The sequence below is a fragment of the Prunus mume genome, linkage group LG3 (assembly GCF_029339155.1).
Source record: "Prunus mume cultivar Tortuosa linkage group LG3, ASM2933915v1, whole genome shotgun sequence".
Lineage (NCBI taxonomy): Eukaryota > Viridiplantae > Streptophyta > Magnoliopsida > Rosales > Rosaceae > Prunus > Prunus mume.
Genome location: NC_142700.1, coordinates 15,127,997 through 15,147,704, shown reverse-complemented (window position 1 = coordinate 15,147,704; position 19,708 = coordinate 15,127,997). Strand labels below are relative to the sequence as shown.

At 36.2% G+C, this 19,708-nt stretch overlaps 2 protein-coding genes across 2 annotated transcripts; both read left to right on the top strand.

Moving 5' to 3' along the window:
- Nucleotides 1-11,390: 11,390 nt before the first annotated feature.
- LOC148918841 ((-)-alpha-pinene synthase-like) lies at nucleotides 11,391-12,356 on the top strand. Its single transcript, XM_089048719.1, has 3 exons — nucleotides 11,391-11,507; nucleotides 11,603-11,729; nucleotides 11,917-12,356. The coding sequence occupies exons 1-3, from the start codon at nucleotides 11,391-11,393 to the stop codon at nucleotides 12,354-12,356; spliced, it is 684 nt and encodes a 227-aa protein (XP_088904845.1).
- A 1,109-nt stretch (nucleotides 12,357-13,465) lies between these two features.
- Nucleotides 13,466-18,202, top strand: LOC148918840 (organic cation/carnitine transporter 4-like). The gene is given in 4 exon segments (XM_089048956.1): nucleotides 13,466-13,667; nucleotides 13,669-14,036; nucleotides 16,887-17,795; nucleotides 17,798-18,202. Coding segments are annotated over 4 exon segments (1,629 nt in total). The 5' UTR covers nucleotides 13,466-13,596; the 3' UTR covers nucleotides 18,079-18,202.
- The last annotated feature ends 1,506 nt before the right edge of the window (nucleotides 18,203-19,708 follow it).

Sequence of the window (19,708 nt, the reverse complement as noted above, 5' to 3'; positions counted from 1 at the left end):
TTGCATATATTTCTCGACTCCCACCTCCCATTTTCTTCTCAATTCATCTTGAATTGAAGCTCTAATGACACTTTCCAGCAAGGGCGGAACTAGGAATTTTTCAATTGGTGAGCTAGCTAAAGTTATTAGTTTAAAAGCAGTAGTAGTAAGAATGACGATCTGATTTTCAATAATATTACTGAATTAATATTTTGAATTTCTATACGCAGTTTGAGAAAGAGAGAGGCCATGTTGCATGTAGTATTGATTGCTACATGAAGCAATATGGGGTGTCGGAGCAAGAGACACTTGATGCTTTGAACAACCAAGTGGTGGATCTGTGGAAGGACATAAACGGGGAGTTTCTCAGACCAATTGTAGCGCCATTGGCAATCCTAATGAGAGTTTCCTAATTTAACAAAAGTGGCAGATCTCCTCTACAAAGGTGACGATGGCTACACGCGTGTTGGTAAAGTGGTGAAGGACAAGATTGCTTCACATTTTATTGATCCAATGCCAATTATATGAGTTTTCAAGATCATAGGAGGACTCTGTACGAAGAACTATGATGCTTTTTCTAGATCATATGAGGACTTCTTTGACAGCACCTATGTAGTAATGGGATGTTGTTTTAAGGGTTTTGTAGTTGGGTTTTAGGTTGGTTTGTTTCGTATAAGTTGTTTGACTCTTCTGTTTAGTCAATACCATGGGTGGTACTCTTTCCTACCCTAGGATTTTGTTTCTCTGAGAAGGTTTTAACGAGGCTACCGTTAACATACTAGTTCTTACCATGTAATGTTCCTTTCGGTTTAATGAAATACCATATTTTCTCAACAACAACAACAAAACAAAAACAAAACAAAACAAAAAAAATCACATAGCGGTATGATAGTTACATAAAATAATTTATTCACAATATGATGGTTAATAGTTTTTCTGTTACTTTACATAATGTCAACCGCGGTTATATCCACCAAACCCTAGTTAATTTCTAATTAGTCAAGGAAAACAAATGTTTCAAAATCTTAGCCTTTTATATGCAGAAAGTAGAAGAGCAAAAGTAAGACTAAAACATATGAAACATATGTGTTTATTGTTGTAAACACATCATTGCAACAGAATCCTCAGTAATGCTATGGATATCTATTAATGCATGTATGTATACCTTGATCGAAAATCTCATAGCTTTATCAAGGGATCCAAAAGAAGAAAAAACCTAAACAAAAACAAAAGCAAATCTAATCCTGAGTCACGCTAGCACCTTAAAGAGACAATTTGTCTTGTCAATGATCCAATCTTAATTGATTGCTTACGCGTGTTATTAATTAAGTTTTTTTTAGTATAACTGATCGGAAAAGGAGGGTTTACACAAATATTCAATGAGCATTTGAGGGTTCGAACTTCTATTCCATTGACAGATATCAAAGAACTCATTCAATTGAATTATACTCCATTGACGTCGTTAATTAAATTTATTTGAATTCATGTAGGTAATTAAGTTTATTTGAAATTATGTAGGTGTGATATATCAAAACGTGTTCATACCCAAAAACATTTATATCAAAACCTTTGCATTTGAAGTGGACCACATACTATTTGGTTTTTATTTTACCATGCAATGATGATTTTCGGTACGGTTGCAGGATAAGTGTGTGGCTCGTTTTGGTGGCGCTTATTAAGTTTAGTGACAGTTATCTATTCAATTAATGACAGTTACATTTGAATTTTGGGACCGCTATGGTTTTAGCTCTAGAAAATGATGATTTAAAGAAATCCCTACATGACACATAGTAATGATAATTTGAGCTAAGATTGGTGTAACTTCAACTTTCTGTTTCTTTAAGGCTTAGTGCCCTTTAACTAATGGATGGAAGATGGCTAACCCGAATCCAATTCACACTTCAGCCAAATCTACTTTGGAGAATACAAAAAAGTCCTACGTGAATTAAAATTATAAGTAAAATCTTGTAATTACAATCTATTAAAATCATAAGAAAAATCATGTAATTACAAGTCACGCTGAAATCTATTACATTAAAATCATGTAATTACAATCTAGTCATGATTTTTAAGTAATAAAAAAAAAATCTATTGGTATTCAATTAGAATTTTTAAATAATCAATCCTAGTCTAGTGGTATTCAATTAGGACTTTTAAAAGATAAAAAATAAGTACGGTGTTACCAAAAAACTTACCGATTTTGAGATATTTTGTTAAATGATGTATTGTGTGAGACTTTTGAGTGGGTGATATAAATACCAAATCCCACAACAACAACAACAACAACAACAAAAAAACTCACCCTTCTAATTGGGACCCCATCCAAGATACTCATGTCTTATTACAACGGCTTGGTTTAATCAGACTCGATCCTTTTGTATTTAATGGATATACTTAAATGGCTTACCTTGAGATATCTAAACAATAATTTTAGAGCTATCTAGATTCAGATACGTTGCTTTCAATAGTTGTTCATATTATGCAATATGCATGCATTTTTAGCAATAACTTTTGGGCTTGTTTATTTCCTTTGATTTATTTGTCTTTCTTTAGTCAATTTGTGGAATCAATCTGAGTGACAAGTGTTTTGTACCATTTTGACTTGTTTTCAGCTGTCCAGTTTCTTATTTGAACTGATTCAATTAACTTCTCTGTTGTAATTTTTATGAATTCAATTAATTCAAGATTTTTCCTTCTTGTATCATGTTCCTATTTTCAGTTCCAGATTAAGATTAGGCCATTGGCATGACATATTGTCTCTTTAAGGGGACAGCGTGCCTCATGATCAGATTTGTTTTTACTATTGCCTCTTGAAGGAGACAATCATTGACAAGACATATTGCCCTTTTAAAGGAATAACGTGACTCATGATTAGATTTGTATTTGTTTTTATTTAGGTTTTTTCTTCTATTGTGTCCCTTGAACTGTGAGATTTTCAATGAAGGTATACATATATGCTTTAGTAGATATCCATAGCATTATTGAGGATTCTGCTGCAATGATTTGTTTACAACAGTAAACACATGTTACACATGTATCTTTAAATTGTGTTTCTAATTTGGCAAACAACATAGATTTTTTGTGGTACTAAATGTTAAAAAGCAAAAAATAGTAATTAATGTTTTCTAGCTACAACAAATATCTATTATCCCACTACACTATAACTTCTCCCTTTCAACAAAAGAAATAATGGTTCCAATGGCATATCCAGGATTGTTGAGTTTTGGAGTCACGATATAAAAGTTACGAAATTTGTTTCATATGAAAATAACACCAAAAAAATTAAACGATACTACTTTCATTCTTAATTCATTAATCAAAACACAAAACTCCAATCAATTAATCAAAACACAAAGTCCTAATCAATTAATCTGACAATTGTCTTATGTGTATTCACCACCTACAACAAAATCACAAATCTCCATGAACTCAAACAATAAATTGGTTGACAAATTTGGAGAAAAGAACCAAAAATCTATAGAGATATTTAGTCATATACCCATTCTTAGCACTAATGATATAGATAAACCCTACACCAATTAGTTTCTATAAACAAACCCAAAAAATAATAGCTGGCCATATTGAATTTAATTGAATTACATGGTTATAGAGTTTCTCCTCGTAGGATCAATGATAAGTACATATATGTTTATTAATTGAATTGCATATTAAACTGTTGAAGAATCTAAAGTCCCACCACATTGGAAATTTGACAAAATAAATATCCTATATAATGAGTGGTTCCACAACTAATATCACCGAGACCTTTTGTGACAAAACCCCATATCTACTAGGCTTTGTAGGTGATCAACTTAGGGACAATATCGGTATTGCTAGTAACAGGCCGATAGCCCGCCTCTCTGAAATTTAACATAATATCATAGTGGGAGAGGCTACAATAAGGAGTTTAAAGTGAGAAGGCTATTTGAGGAGGCCAATCCCACCATCAAAACATTTAAAATGTTTAAGTCCCATGATTTCTTTACATTTGTTGATGGTGAGATTAACCTCCTCAAAAAGCCTCCTCACTTTAAACTCCTCATTATAGCCTCCTCGATATCAAAGCAGGTTGATTGACTAGGCCTGAATTACTAGTCGTTTACCCTAACTCTATACCACCATGCTGGCACCACCACCACCACCACCTCCTCCTCAACCTCCACCTCCACAACTGCCATCCCCACCACCACCACTACCATAACCACCATCTCTTTCACCATCGCCACCACTACCACCACATGATTAGCCCATAATACTTTCAACATCATGTCTATTTTAGTCATTGTTCACATTTACAACAGTTTTATATTAAAATTTATCAAACGATTTTGACATTGCTTTTTGTACTAACAACACTTTTAAAAATATTGTTTCCCAAATATGGAGCTGCTTTACTTTATTTTCAAAGCATAGCAGAAACAACCTTTTTTAAAAGTGAAGCAATGCCAAATTGGTCCTCTATAAGCAAACAAGCAACAAGCTACGAGCTATTAAGGGCCAATTAGATTGTTGTCCTATAAACTCACTAGAAGGTCAATATCGGGTCTTATGAACCCACTAAGTAGGCAAGAGCTATAAGACAAAAAAGGCCAATAGCCTATAGTACTATGGTCAAAAGCCTATAGTCCTATATCCTATATACACCAAGTCACGCGTGTACTCTCTCTCAATTCTAATAACATCACTCTCTGAAATTATGAAAACTAATCTCCTCTATTGTTGTCTATTATTCAGGGCCGGTCGTACATTTTTATTTTTTGAAAACTCTAGATGAATAACCTAAATGGGGCCTTTTACCTTGTATGTATAAATTGCAATCGCCAGCCATAAGATACAAATTGAAGAGAAAGCAATTGGATTCTGTTAAGCAATTTCCCTACATGATTACTAACTCCTTATCTGGTAATTGCAAGATACCTAGAAGTGTTTAGTCACTAATTTATGCAGGAACGATTAATATTGTTTGATGTCAGTGTTAGTTGAAGCTTTAGAAACATAATATTATTATCCAAAAGAAAAATAAATAATTTTGAATTTTATGATGATATCGATGATCATCAATATCCTAATCAGAAATAATATTAACTTTTAAAAGTATTAGATGCAACTGCAGTTATGCAGTAAGAAGTAGAGCTTATATGAAAATGTCCAACCGAGGTAGTAATTCCGTACAAATGACACTGGGTAATGAGCCTCCACAATAGGGATTCTTCCATGGACGCCATGTTTATGCATGATAATGCTCTATTGTTAATTTGATAGGCAGTCTCACAACAATTGTTAATTTTGTAGGTACTGACTAATTATGTGTTAGAATGTAAATCTAAACTACCGTTTATAAGAGCGTTCCAGTAGATTGCCCTTGACAGGGCAGAAGGGCTCAAGCCCCAAATCGTCTTCCAGCGGTGAAGCTGCCAGGGCATACTGGACGAAACTAAGCCAGCCCTCAGCAAAACCAGCTGTGCTCTAGCCTGGGTTTGTTGACATTAGGGATGACGTCAGCAACCAAAATTTTTTAAAAAAATCTACACAAAATTTCAGATTTTTTTAAAATAAATACTTAGTCGTATTCTTCACTTGCTACACCAAAACTCTTTACAAATTCCTCTCCTCATATCTTATGTGAATAGTGGTTGCCATGGCAATGGGTGGAAACACCACAACCTTATGCAATGGCTGCCACTATTAATGTGAATAGTAACAACTCTTGCCTTGCTCTTGCCCTTTGCCATGGCAAATGGGTAGAAGTGCTCTAAAATTCATTTCTGAAACATAACATTTTAAATTTGTTTAGCCATATAACATTTCAATACAATGTTGCACAAGTAATAAAAAAAAAATCTATTGGTATTTAATTAGAATTTTTAAATCATCAATCCCAGTCTAGTGGTATTTAATTAGGACTTTTAAAAGATAAAAAAAAAAAAGTACGGTGGTATTAAAAAAACTTACCGATTTTGAGGTATTTCGTTAAATGATGTATTGTGTAAGACTTTTGAGTTGGTGATATAAATACCAAATCCCATAAAAAGATCCCACCCTTCTATAATTGGGACTCATCCAAGATACTCATGTCTTATTACAACAACTTGGTTTAACCAGACTCGATCCTTTTGTATTTAATGGATATACTCAAATGGCTTACCTTGAGATATCTAAACAATAATTTTAGAGCTATCTAGATTCAGATACGTTGCTTTCAATAGTTGTTCATATTATGTAATATGCATGCATTTTTCGCAATAACTTTTGGGCTTGTTTATTTCCTTTGATTTATTTGTCTTTCTTTAGTCAATTTGTGGAATCAATCTGAGTGACAAGTGTTTTGTACCATTTTGACTTGTTTTTAGCTGTCAAGTTTCTTATTTGAACTGATTCAATTAACTTGTCTGTTGTAATTTTTATAAAATCAATTCTTCCAAGATTTTTCCTTGTTGTATCCTGTTCCTATGTCAATTTTCAGTTCCAGATTAAGATTAGGCCGGTGGCAAGACATATTGTCTCTTTAAGGGGATAGTGTGCCTCATGATCAAATTTGTTTTTAATATTACCTCTTGAAGGAGACAATTATTGACAAGACATATTGATCTTTTAAGGGGATAACGTGACTCATGATTAGATTTGTTTTTGTTTTTATTTAGGTTTTTTCTTCTATTGTGTCCCTTGAACTGTGAAATTTTCAATGAAGGTATACATATATGCATTAATAGATATCCATAGCATTATTGAGGATTCTGCTGCAATGATTTGTTTACAACACTAAACACATATGTTGCACATGTAGCTTTAAGTACCCTTGTGTTTCTAATTTGGCAAACAACGTAGATTTTTGGGAAATATGCTAGTGTAATCACGTTTCACAAATGGTGTGCTGAAATGATCACGTTGCAAATTGTGTTCTGAATATAATCACTTGGGGGGATGTTGTTGTAGACCCTGGATTTGGAGTAGTCTGCGCGCCTAGGACTGGTTTTTCAGCGTGTACAAGCTTTGAGTATCTCGGCTGTACGTGCTGGCTGAGAGTTAGTCCACCAGTTGGAAGGCTCGTTCCCTAGTCACATGGTGAATTGAGGAATGGCTCTGCCATGTTGACTAGTCAAACAATCCCCCGGTTGGATTGTTTCCCCGGTACAACTAAATGTTGGTTATAATTATATAGATATGTTATTATTATTATATTATATATTATTATACATATTTATACATATGAATATTCATTCGTTCTTGTTTCTCAGTAAAGATACTTCCTCGCCGGTCGTGCCAGTGGGTAAGTTTTCGAGAGCTTAATCTTTCGGGACTTTTAAGTTTTGAATGGTGGGTTTGTGAAGTGTTGTTCACGGATTTCGGACTTGGTATCCGGTATTATTTTAGTATATGTTCATATACTTGCTTATGACGATTTTAAGATGCATTTGGAATTCTTGCATGATTTTCTAACGGTGGGGTTATATTACGTTGATTTATTTGAACTGAACTTTATTTTTATCCACTCACAATTTTCTATTTTGCGCCCCCCAGCCAGTAGTGATGAGCTCCGCATGATCGAGCCGGATCGGGTGCTTCCGAACCTTGAGTCTTTGTAGGGACTCCTTCATCTTTCTTTTCCAGTGGAACTTTGTTTATGTTGTATTTGAATTTCTTAGATATGCTCTATATTACCCGCTTAGGGTTTAAATTGTGAGGCCGGAGGCCTTTGTTGTAAATTGTTTAACTGCTTTTAATGCATGCTCTGGTTGGTTTATTAACTGTAAATTTTGAGCAAGTTGAAGTTTGGGAAATGTTCAATTTATGGGGAGACTCACAAATTTTTGGTAGAAAGTCTCAGTCTTTAGTAAGTGGCCCGACATCGGTGATGTCGTAATTAGGCAAGGTCCGTCCTTGCTCAAGAAATTCGGCGGGTCCTGTCAGTGGAGGATGTTCGTCATATTCTGGCTTCTGTGCCATCTTTATTTTGTTCACTATGTTCTCCGGACTACTAATGGGGTTGCCAATCGTATTGCACATTATGGTCTTAGTCAAGAGGATCTTGCTTTTTGATTTGATGTGCCACCCTTATGATTATATATGGGACTGTCCCTATGATAATCGTCCTGCCAGTTTTAGTTTTGTATGACTCCTCTATATAGTCTATGGCGTGTGTGGTTCTCTTTCCTCCTCTGAGGTTTTATCCCTTTGGATTTTCCTCAAAGATTTTAATGAGGCCATCTTATGTGCACGCTGCCACATCTTGTATTGTAATCTTGATATGTTAATGAAATCCATTTTCTCAACAAACAAACAAAAAAACATTACAAAACTTTCTATCAACAAAAAAAAGAACATAGACAAGTACTGCACTGTATTGAATCGGCCAACATATTTCTTTTAATTTCTTCAAGTAAATGTATCCTTAGCTAAAAAAAAGAAAATTTCAGCAAGTGTACTGCTGAAAAACACTTTGCTTTGCAAACATAAGAGCAATATTTAATATATCTTAATGTAAAATTGTAATTGCAATTTCAATCTCAAATATTTATAAATATTTATTTTAATAATTATTAAAATTATATTGTGGTATACCGCAATCTTTAGATATGCAGAATCACATCGACAAAAAAACCACAATTTGCGGTCGATTTTCCTGACATGCCGGTTCCTTTGTGAAAATACAATTGATTTTTGTGGTTTTGCGGTTTCTCGATAGAAAATGCCAGCTCTATCTTCAGGCAATAAATTTCAAACCAAAAAAAAAATATTAAAAAGAGCTCGACTGGGTTATAGCCTAGTTTATACCACCAAAAAATTAAGAAGAACTGTTTGCAAAATTCATTTCTATGGCCTAGTTTTAGAAAAAAGGCCTTCTGTAATATCAACTATAGCCCACTACCAAAAAGGCCCAGTCCATCCCCTCCTTCTTGGCAGGCTCTCCCATCAAAAAGGCCTTTCAATGCATAAATGAATTACAATTTAAGACACCTTTAAGCTGTAACCCAAGATAACGAATATCTCACCAAAATGTATGAAATTTCGAATGAAAAAAGAGTAGGGAACATAACAGATGGTGGAAGAAAGGAAATACTTCATTCCTTATTATGTAAGTAGAAGCTCCTATATTTCTACTAATAGCAGTGTGAAATGTGTATATAAGTTTTTTTTTTTTTTGATCAATTATTTTTCATATGTATCAAATTGTGATTCACAGGAAAAATGATTATTTCAGGTCCGTGGAAGAATCCCAAGAGAAAGCTTAAAGTAAACCTTTTTCTTTTTCTGTTTTTCTTTCTTTTATTTTCTTTTTAAAAATTTTTTATCCAGCATTCTCGTTCTCTCTTTTGGGCTAGGAGTTTACGACCCACACATACCCACCACCATTTGTCACTGAAAATAACTATCTCCATGAAAAGTGGGTTAGCGCCAAGAAAAAAGATCCCAAGAACATTCCATAATCTACGCAATCTCCCTTCTTTCAAAGACCCCACCCTACAAAACCCATTTCAATCAAAAACCATAGTCCAACAAGTCAAGGGCTGGAATGCCCTCCGCATGTCAAGCCAAAGGTACCACGCTCCTAATGACGAGCTAAAGCACAAGCATGTATGTGTTTTCCCCCATACATGCTTTTTACACATATAAAAAGGCTTAGCAAGTTAGCGTATATTCAACTTTCACATGATAAAGAACGCCGCCATCGCCACCAACTCCTACAAGAGAAATTTAGCCACTTAACATGCCGGCCACCTTAAAAGTCAATTTTGGCTTTTTGGGTGGTTGTGGATCTAATATATGACTCATGTAAATTGCAACAAGCTGGTAAGTTGATTTGTAGTATACAATTTGTTATTTGTAAGTGGTATGAACAGTTGTTAACTTCCAATAAGTGGTATGAATAGTTGTTATACTGTTCACACCCTGCAACTGAGTTGATTTATATGACATAGTATTAATAGTGTACTTCTATGACATAGTATTAACAGATTTTCAATAACAAAGCATGCTCTATATTTTGCTCTATATATAGTTGTGCACTTGAAGTTTATAATATGCAAAATGTGATTTTTACTAGGAAGATAGTTCTATGACATAATATTAACAATGTACTTCTGTGACATAGCATTAATAGTGTACTTTTTTTTTCTTGTAGAGGTATTTCCTTTTGCCTTTGCAATTATATCTAGTGAAACTATGGACAATTAGAGGTGGTTGCAAAGTATATCGGATGTCTTGCTAGGCTTTTTTGGGTATGTTTGAGTTTTTTTGTATGAAATGGTATTAAAAATATTTTTCTATGAAATTATATTAAGGGAGATTCACTATTATATCCAATATAGGAGTCCAAATTATAAAATTTTAAATAAAAAAACCATATATGAAATGGACTTTAGAAACACACCCAAAGCTCATTTATAACATAACAAAAAGGCTTTTAACTTCCTTTAAATTACAAAACTGTCATTGATTTTTTAAAACAAATCCAACCCCAAAACCTCACAAAAAAGCCCAAAACACTCAATAAGGCATCAAAGTAATTTAATAATTAAAATTAAATTTAATAGGTCCAACTATCATTTTTGGGCTTTTTTTGAGTATGTTTATAAAAACTAAATGGAGTAGGGTTTATTTATAGTTTTAGTGTTAAGAATGGTATATGACTAAATATATCTTATATTAATAATATTTTTTCTATGAAATTGTATTAACAATGTACTTCTATGACGTGGTATTACCAATGTACTTTTATGATATAGTATTAACAATGTATTTCTCTGATATGTTATTAACAATATACTTTTATGACATGGTATTAATAATGTATTTTATGACATGGTATTAACAATGTACTTTTATGACATGGTATTAACAATGTACTTCTATAACATGGTTTGCGGAGGTTTGATGGAGAATGAAGGGTCATGGGGACAGGCCCTTGGTTTTGGTGATTTTTTATTTTATTTTTGAAGTTTGGATTTTTTTTTTTTTTTTTTTAATCTTGGATGGGCTTGTTTTAAATTAATAAATGGCAAAGATGTAATTTATAGGAACTTCAATACTAATTTCGTATGTAGTAAATGGTTTTTGATTATGTTTCTAAAGTGCATTCCATTTATGATTTTTTTTATAATTAAAGTCATGTTTTGGGTATATTACTGAAGCTCCCAAAAGATAATATGTATCCCCGCACTCAGAAAAAGGAGGGCCCCTAGCCGTGGAAATTATTGCTTTGAAAATTATTATATGGTTTATATGAATCTATCTTCTGCTATTCACGATTCTATTCTTGCTTTGCAATAATCTTATATCCCAACCCTTACCTATATATACATGAGTCTACCATCAATGTGTTTCATAGTTTCGTAGCAAAGCTCGAAGCGTATAGAAAACAGTACTAATAAGTGCCGTCTGATTTTTATCTACCAAAGGAAAAACAGCAAAACATGTCTATCCAAGTTTGTGCAGCAGCCCAATCTAAGCCCGAAATTATTCGTCGGACGGCAAATTTCCCACCAAGCATTTGGGGAGATCGGTTTATGAACTATGATTCCCAAGACATTGTAATCTCATGCAAATTATATATTCATGTTTATTTTTCTCCAAAAAAAAAAAAAATCACAAGTGTTTTTCTTATTTAATTAATTGCTGGCCGCAGATAACAAATGCCCAGAACCATGAAGAAGTTGAGGAGCTGAGAGAAGTAGTGAGGAGGCAAGTATTCACAACTAGTGCAGGTGACTTTTCACATCAGCTCAAGTTGATTGATGCAATCCAACGCCTTGGTTTGTCATACCATTTTGAAAGTGAAATTGAAGGAAGAAGCGTTGGAGCGTATGCATGCTGCATTTCATGACCATGACTTTAGTGATGATGGAGATCTATACAACGTTGCTCTTGGTTTCCGGCTACTAAGACAACACATGGATATAAGGTTTCATGTGGTAAGTTAATCAACAAATTATCATGTAGTGGAGTGTAATGTGACTGATTTTGGCCAACTAATGCCTGTTCATTTTTATGATAATCAAGCAGATGTGTTCAACAAGTTCAAAGACGAAAATGGCAGCTTCAAGGAATGCTTAATTGTCGATGTTCCGGGGATGCTAAGCCTTTATGAAGCCGGGCATCTAGGCATACAGGGAGAAGAAATACTAGATGAAGCTCTTGCTTTCACCACCACTCACCTTGACTCTGCTGCAAAAGCTCATGTAAGCTACGAACATGCAGAACAAATCACTCAAGCCTTGGAGAGACCCTTGCGAAAAGATCTAGAGAGGGTATGTGCCAGGCGTTACATGTCAATCTACCAAGATGAAGCTTCACACAATGAAGCTTTGTTGAAACTTGCGAAGTTAGATTTCAATCTTGTTCAGTCTTTGCACAAAAATGAGCTCAGTGCACTGTATTGAATCGGCCAGCATATTTCTTTTAATTTCTTCAAGTAAATGTATCCTTAGCAAAATAGAAAATTTCAGCAAGTGTACTGCTGAAAGACACTTTGCTTTGCAAACATAAGAGCAATATTTAATATATCTTAATGTAAAATTAAGAAACCACCAAAAAAAATTAAAAAGAGCTCGACTGGGCTATAGCCTAGTTGATACCACCAAAAATGAAAAGAAGGCCTAGTTTTTTCTATAGCAATAATTCATTTCTAGCCTAGTTTTTTTTTTTTTTTTTTTTTTTCAGACCAAAAAAAAGCCTAGTTTTTTTTATAAAAAAAGGCCTTCTGTAATATCAACCATAGCCCACTACCAAAAGGCCCAGTCCATCCCTGCCTTCTTGGCATGCTCTCCCATCAAAAAGGCCTTTCGATGCATAGATGTATTACAATTTAAGACATCTTTAAGCTGTAACCCAAGATAACAAATATCTCACCAAAATGTATGAAATTTCGAACGAAAAAAGAGTAGGGAACATAACAGATGGTGGAAGAAAGGAAATACTTCGTTCCTTATCATGTAAATAGGAGTTTTACATTTCTGCTAATAGCAGTGTGAAATGTGTACATAAGTTTTTTTTTTTGTCCTGTTCTTGATCAATTATTTTTCATATGTGTCAAACTGTGATTCACAAAAAGAATGATTATTTCAGGTCCGTGGAAGAATCCCAAGAGAAAGCTTAAAGTAAACCCTTTTCTTTTTCTGTTTTTCTTTCTTTTATTTTATTTTTTAAAATTTTGTATCCAACTTTCTCGTTCTCTCTTTTGGGCTAGGAGTTTACGACCCACACATACCCACCACCATTTGTCCTTCAAATCTTTTGATTTACACAACACAAAACACTCGTTGCTGAAAATAACTATCTCCATGAAAAGTGGGTTAGTGCCAAGAAAAAAGATCCCCAGAACATTCCATAATCTACGCAAGCTCCCTTCTTTCAAAGACCCCACCCTACAAAACCCATCTCAATCAAAAACCATAGTCCAACAAATCAAGGGCTGGAATGCCCTCCACGTGTCAAGCCAAAGGTATCACGCTCCTAATGACGAGGTAAAGCACAAGCATGTATCTGTTTTCCCCCATACATGGTTTTTACACATATAAAAAGGCTTAGCAAGTTAGCGTATATTCAACTTTCACATGATAAAAAACGCCGCCATCGCACCCATCGCCACCAACTCCTACAAGAGAAATTTAGCCACTTAACATGCCGGCCACCTTGTCATCATCTGATTCGAATGACCGGAGCCCCGAGCTCCGGAAACCTCTTCTCTCCGACGAGAAAACCCACCGAAGAGCGCGAATCAGAGAAGCTGTGCATCGACGACATGCTCCAAAAATACTGCGGGCAGTTTGGCCCGTGGCAAATGAGGCACTTTGTGCTGACCAGCTTGGCCTGGGCTCTGGAGGCCTTCCACACCATGGTCATGATTTTTGCGGATCGTGAACCGGATTGGAGGTGCTTGGGTGGAGCAGCTGGCTCTGCCTGCGATGTGACGGCCAGGACCGTTTGTGGGCTCGAGCCCGGTTCTTGGGAGTGGACCGGCGGTCTAGGGAGCTCGACCGTTGCTGAATGGGGGTTGGTTTGTGAGGAGAAGTATAAGGTTGGGTTGGCTCAGGCCTTGTTCTTCGGTGGCTGTATGATTGGTCAGTTGTCCTACTCTCTCTCTCTCTCTCTCTTTCTCTCTCTCTCATTTATCTGTTTGTTTTTGTTGTTCCGAAAATCAACCGATTTCATATTGATCATGCAAAATAATCGGCCACATTAATAATTAAATTTAAATTAGATCGATCACGACGGACATTAAACAACAAATAAGATAAACTTGAAACGAGTGCCAAAATTTAATTACGTTTTGGAACCAACTTGTTTGATAGCGAATTTGTCGATGATAAGATGTTACATGTGCTTTGACCAAAATGTGCAAAGATCACGAGCATACAAATATGATATACATTAATTTTATGTGCGCCTGTTATAGATGCGAATATATATAAAATATGCGAGCGACGTCGTATTTATTGATCACATTTTACTATAAAAGAATATAATAATGAGCCTTGTATTTCAAAATATATTAGGTTATGTTGAGTAAAAATGGTACAAATAATTTTTTTTTCATTGCCGGAATGTAGACGTCTCGTATGTCAATGATTAAATTAAAAACAGAAAAATAGAACCAGTAATTATTTATCTTACTAGTGAAAATATAAGCAAATATGTGCATCATGTTATATGTATATAGGATGCTATTGTTGGTTGCAAACGAGTTATTTAGAAAGTTTTTTTTAGTACTTTTCTTTTTTTTTCTTTTTCAATAAAAGAGGGAATTTCAATGAAGCAACATAAAAAAAACATAGTAAATTTAGGTTTTAACCATAAAAAAATTTTCACTTTTGGAAAAATAAAGCTTTTTAAAAGGACAGAAAACCTCTCAACTTTCAAATCAAAGACATGCAAGTGTAAATGATTTCTTAGAAATTCAAAACTAAATAAGAAATTTGTCATTTCTTTTTACAAAATTTCTCTCTCCTTTGGGTTTTTCCAAAGTCTCCCAAAAAACATTGAACACGACTCACTAGAAGCCAACCACATAAATAAACAGAGCATAATTCTGGTGTAAACTTTTTAGTACTTTTTAAAAAAGTTAAAGATGGAAAATAGACCATCTCGTATTTAGGCCATAAACTTGGACTCATTTCCTTATGGATAGGATGCCATGAGATTACTAAAGTGTTTTTAAAAGGCTTCTATATTGTTATCATTATCAGTGGCGGCTAGTAGTTTTGTCTCTTTCTTCGTAATGAGAGCAGCAAAATATATAAAAATAATAGTTGCGAACAAAAGTGTAATATTAAAACAAAGATATATACTGAGAATTTCAATTCATACTCAAATAAGTTTATTTGATATCTTTATAAAGTTCATTTCGTATTGTCTTTTATTAATCTGAACAATCTATTTTATAGATATTTATTCAATAATTATCTCTGTAAAATATCACTTGAATCCGATATGCCCCGTGTTCATCTACAAAATATCGTTGAATAAAAATTCATAATAATACATCTTTCTCGACTTTGGAGAGAACTGAACTGAAATGAATTAAGCGTGAATCAAGTCAAAATATGCGGATGCTTTTGGAAAAGATACTAACAGGCCTGAGCCTCTCACGTGGTCTTCTGCATATCGAACATGAAGTACATCAGTTAGGTTATAAATATATCCAAACAAACAAGGGAAACTTTCTTATGTTTATTTTCTTCTGTTTTTTTGCACAAATATTTATTTTCTTTTGTTTTCTTTCTTTTTTTTTTCTTTTTTTTTCTGTTTTTGTGCACGAATATATATATGCATATATTCCTGATCCCAGTGATGGTACCATAAAGGAAGAGGGAAAGGAAATAAGAGTGAAAAAGATTGGAGGTGGTCCCATTCTTTTCGAAAGTGAACTCAATTGTCTAGGACCAATTCCAGGCTTTTTCACTAAAATACTAAAATTAAAATTATCTTTAACTTTCTCTTTTTCCTTTTGACACTTTGTGTTCTCGAGTCTTCCAAAAGCAAAAGCTGCACTGCTGAAAAGAGAACGTAAAATGTTACTCACTTACAAACTTCTATTATCCAAATAAGAAAAAGAAAAGAAGTCAAGGAGCCCCTCAGTTGAAAGGGTCTTGACTTGTAAATCAAAAATCTCAAGTTCGAATCTCATGACATCTTAATTGTGTGTTTGAGAAGTCTTCTAACCTGTAGTTTAAACTATCGATTCTACTTTTAAAAGGTAAAGTACAAAGGTCTTCAATTTTCTTTTTTCTTTTTTTAAATATTTAGAGACAAACATGCATGCAGTAGCCTAACTACATGCATTAGGACTTAACATGTAGCATATAGCAGCCCTCTCCTTTTACTTGCAGGTGTGCCCAAATAACTGGCCATAGTTGTAGGTGGACATTAAGTGTCACAATTATCCCTGAACAGGCAATTGGTCAGCTGACCATGAGTCGTGAACCTCTGAGTTCTTCAAGAATGGTAGATGAAGATTTTGAATGTTATACCACAGATAATATCATAGCAGTCGCGATCATGGTTTTAATTATAGCCCCACGAAAGAGACTAGTGAGCACTGAATCATACACAAAATTAGCATCAAAATTCGTACAGAATGCGATTTGGTGCCGGATCATTGCAACATGTCATTTATCATTTTCCCAGCCCAGTATGTAACATCGTCCTCAAAGTTTTTTTTTTTTTTTTTCTCCTTTCATTAAATTTGATTGTGTAATGCTATTCGTGGTTCTAATATTTATATTCCTTAGCTATTAATTAGCTTGTTATAGAGATTACTAATTTACAATAGTTGATATATTATTAGTATTAATTTTATCGACGTTATTAAATAATAACAATGTATCAAATATTGTAGATTGATATCTGAAACTATGCCTTCCGTGTTATATTTCAACTGGCTACTAACATTTGTCACACACTGATTCCAGGTGCGGGAATTTTTGGCCACCTTTCAGACTCATTCCTAGGAAGAAAAGGCTCCCTAACCGTTGTATGCATCATGAACACCATTTTCGGTTGCCTAACAGCTTTCTCCCCAAACTACTGGATCTATGTCCTCCTCCGCCTCCTTACCGGCTTCAGCACGGGCGGAGTAGGCCTCTGCGCCTTTGTCCTTGCCACCGAGCCAGTGGGCCCCACAAAGAGGGGCACAGCAGGAATGTCCACATTCTACTTCTTCTCAACCGGGATCGCAATCCTCTCCGGCATAGCCTACATTTTCCCACAATGGCGCGAACTCTACATTGCCTCCTCCATCCCATCCCTGCTCTTCTTGCTCGCCGTCCTCCCATTTGTCTCTGAGTCACCAAGGTGGTACCTCGTACGAGGTCGAATAACAGAAGCCATGAATCTAATGCGCGCCATTGCCAAGTCCAATAACAAACACCTTCCTGAGGGAGTTGTCCTAACCCTAGATGAAGACGCAAACAACGATAGTCCTACAACAAACGAGGAAGATCAAACTTACAAGGAACTTTTGGACAGCAAAGACGCAATAAGTGGTTCTCTAATTGATGTCGTCAAGCTACCAATGACTCGAATGAGGTTATTTCTAGCCGTGGCCATAAATTTCTTATGCTCCGTCGTGTACTATGGGCTGAGCTTGAACGTCGTCAACCTTGAAACCAACCTCTACATCAACGTTCTGCTCAACGCCGTGGCGGAAATGCCAGCTTTCACGATCACGGCAATATTGCTTGACAAGTACGGAAGGAAGCCCTTGGCGATCGGGACGTTGTGGTTTAGTGGGGTGTTTTGTTTTGCTGGGAGCTTTGTGGGGAATGCTGGGGTGTGGAAGGTGGTTAAGATGGTGTGTGGGATTTTGGGGATTTTTGGGATGGCGGGACTTACAACTTGTTGTTTATTTATACGACGGAGTTGTTCCCCACGGTTGTGAGGAATGCCGCGCTTGGCTGTGCCACGCAGGCGGCACAAATGGGGGCAATCCTGTCGCCGTTTGTGGTGGTTTTGGGCGGGGGTTTTCCGTTTGCGGTGTTTGCGGTGTGTGGGATTGCCGGAGGTGTGTTTGCGTTTTACTTGCCTGAGACACTTAATAAGCCTTTGTATGACACTATGGCTGGGATGGAGGATGGGGAGGGTGCTTGCAGAAGTGTGAGTTAATAATTAGTGTCGTGTTTCTGCATTTTTTTTCTGCTTCAATTTTTCTAAATCTAAACTACTTGATTAGAATAAGTTTGTTAGCTTCACATGATATAAAAATATATAGCTTTGATATTCTTGAGTATGTTATGTATTGTTGATCGTTTGCAATCAGGAGCCAATCATGCATGACCACCCTGATAAACAGAGTAGTCAATCATAGGTGCAAATACACAGCAAATCCAATGCATACAATCTCCAGCTCAGCAATATTCTAGAAGAGAAGGAACTTACTAGTCATATATCCATCCTACACCTGTCATCATCTCCATATTCTTTGTAACCAATTCTATTCCAGATTATTCTTTTCAAGTGTATATAAACAGTGGTATTCTCACTGTACAAGCATGAATGAAATATACAATTCCAACCTTTCTTTTACTCTGTTCTTAATTCTTCACATGGTATCAGCCGCCTAAAACCCTACGGTACTATCCTATGGCCTCCTCTGACTCTCTACCTCTTCCTTCCTCTTCTTCCTCCTCTTCTTCTCTCTCTCCTTTTTCGGCTTCTGTCATTCCCTCCCACCACATCGCCACTCTCATCCCTGTCAAACTCAACAGAGATAACTATCTTCTCTGGAAATCCCTCTTCACTCCCATTCTGCAGAATGCTGACCTCTATGGCCTTCTTGATGGTTCTGACCAATGCCCACCCCAATTTCTTTCTACCCTTGAATCTAATCCCGCTTATCCTACATGGGTTGCCAGAGATCGTACCTGCAAAATTTGGCTCCACGCTGCCATCTCTGAGTCTGTTCTCCCTTATACAGTCGGTTGCTCCTCCGCCAAATCTCTCTGGGACAACCTCGAGAAACGCTTCTCTGCCATCACTCGCTCCCATATCCTTCAGCTTAAGGGTCAGCTCCAAACCCTGAAAAAGGGATCTGACCCGATGATGCTCTATCTTGAAAAAATCAAGGCTCTTGCCGACGGTCTAGCAGCCGCCGGGGCTCCCCTTGCCGATCTTGACCTTATTGCTCACATTCTTCGTGGCCTCCCACCTGAGTATGACTCTTTTGGTACTTCGATCAAAGTCCGCTCTGACCCCATCGACCCTGATGCTCTTCATGGTCTCCTGATTAGTGAAGAGATTGAAATTTTACAACGTGACACCCTAAATCCCATTTCTAACTCATCTGCCCCTTTTCAGGCCTTTCATACCTCTGTTCATTTCAGGCCCATCTCTTCCCGCCCTTCTCCCGGCCCAAATCCTCCCAAATACACGTCCAACCCACCTCTCCTACCCACCCCATCTACTCCACCTTACCTCTCTCAGCCCAATACCTTTTCCCACTCATCCCACAATCGCTTCAGTCAAACCCCTAAAATCAGATGTCAAATTTGCAACAAACCCAACCACACCGCCATCGAATGTCGCCATCGCTCCAACTTCGCCTATCAAGGCCGCTCCCCTCCTGCTCGCTTCACCGCCATGATCGCCACCCACTCTCCTCCCCCTCCAGGCTCCCTCTGGTATGCAGATCGGTGCAACCAACCATGTCACTCCCGACCTTCACAATCTCTCTCACCAGCTCCCCTATCAAGGCAATGACAAAGTCCTCGTTGGTAGTGGTGAAGGTTTACCGATT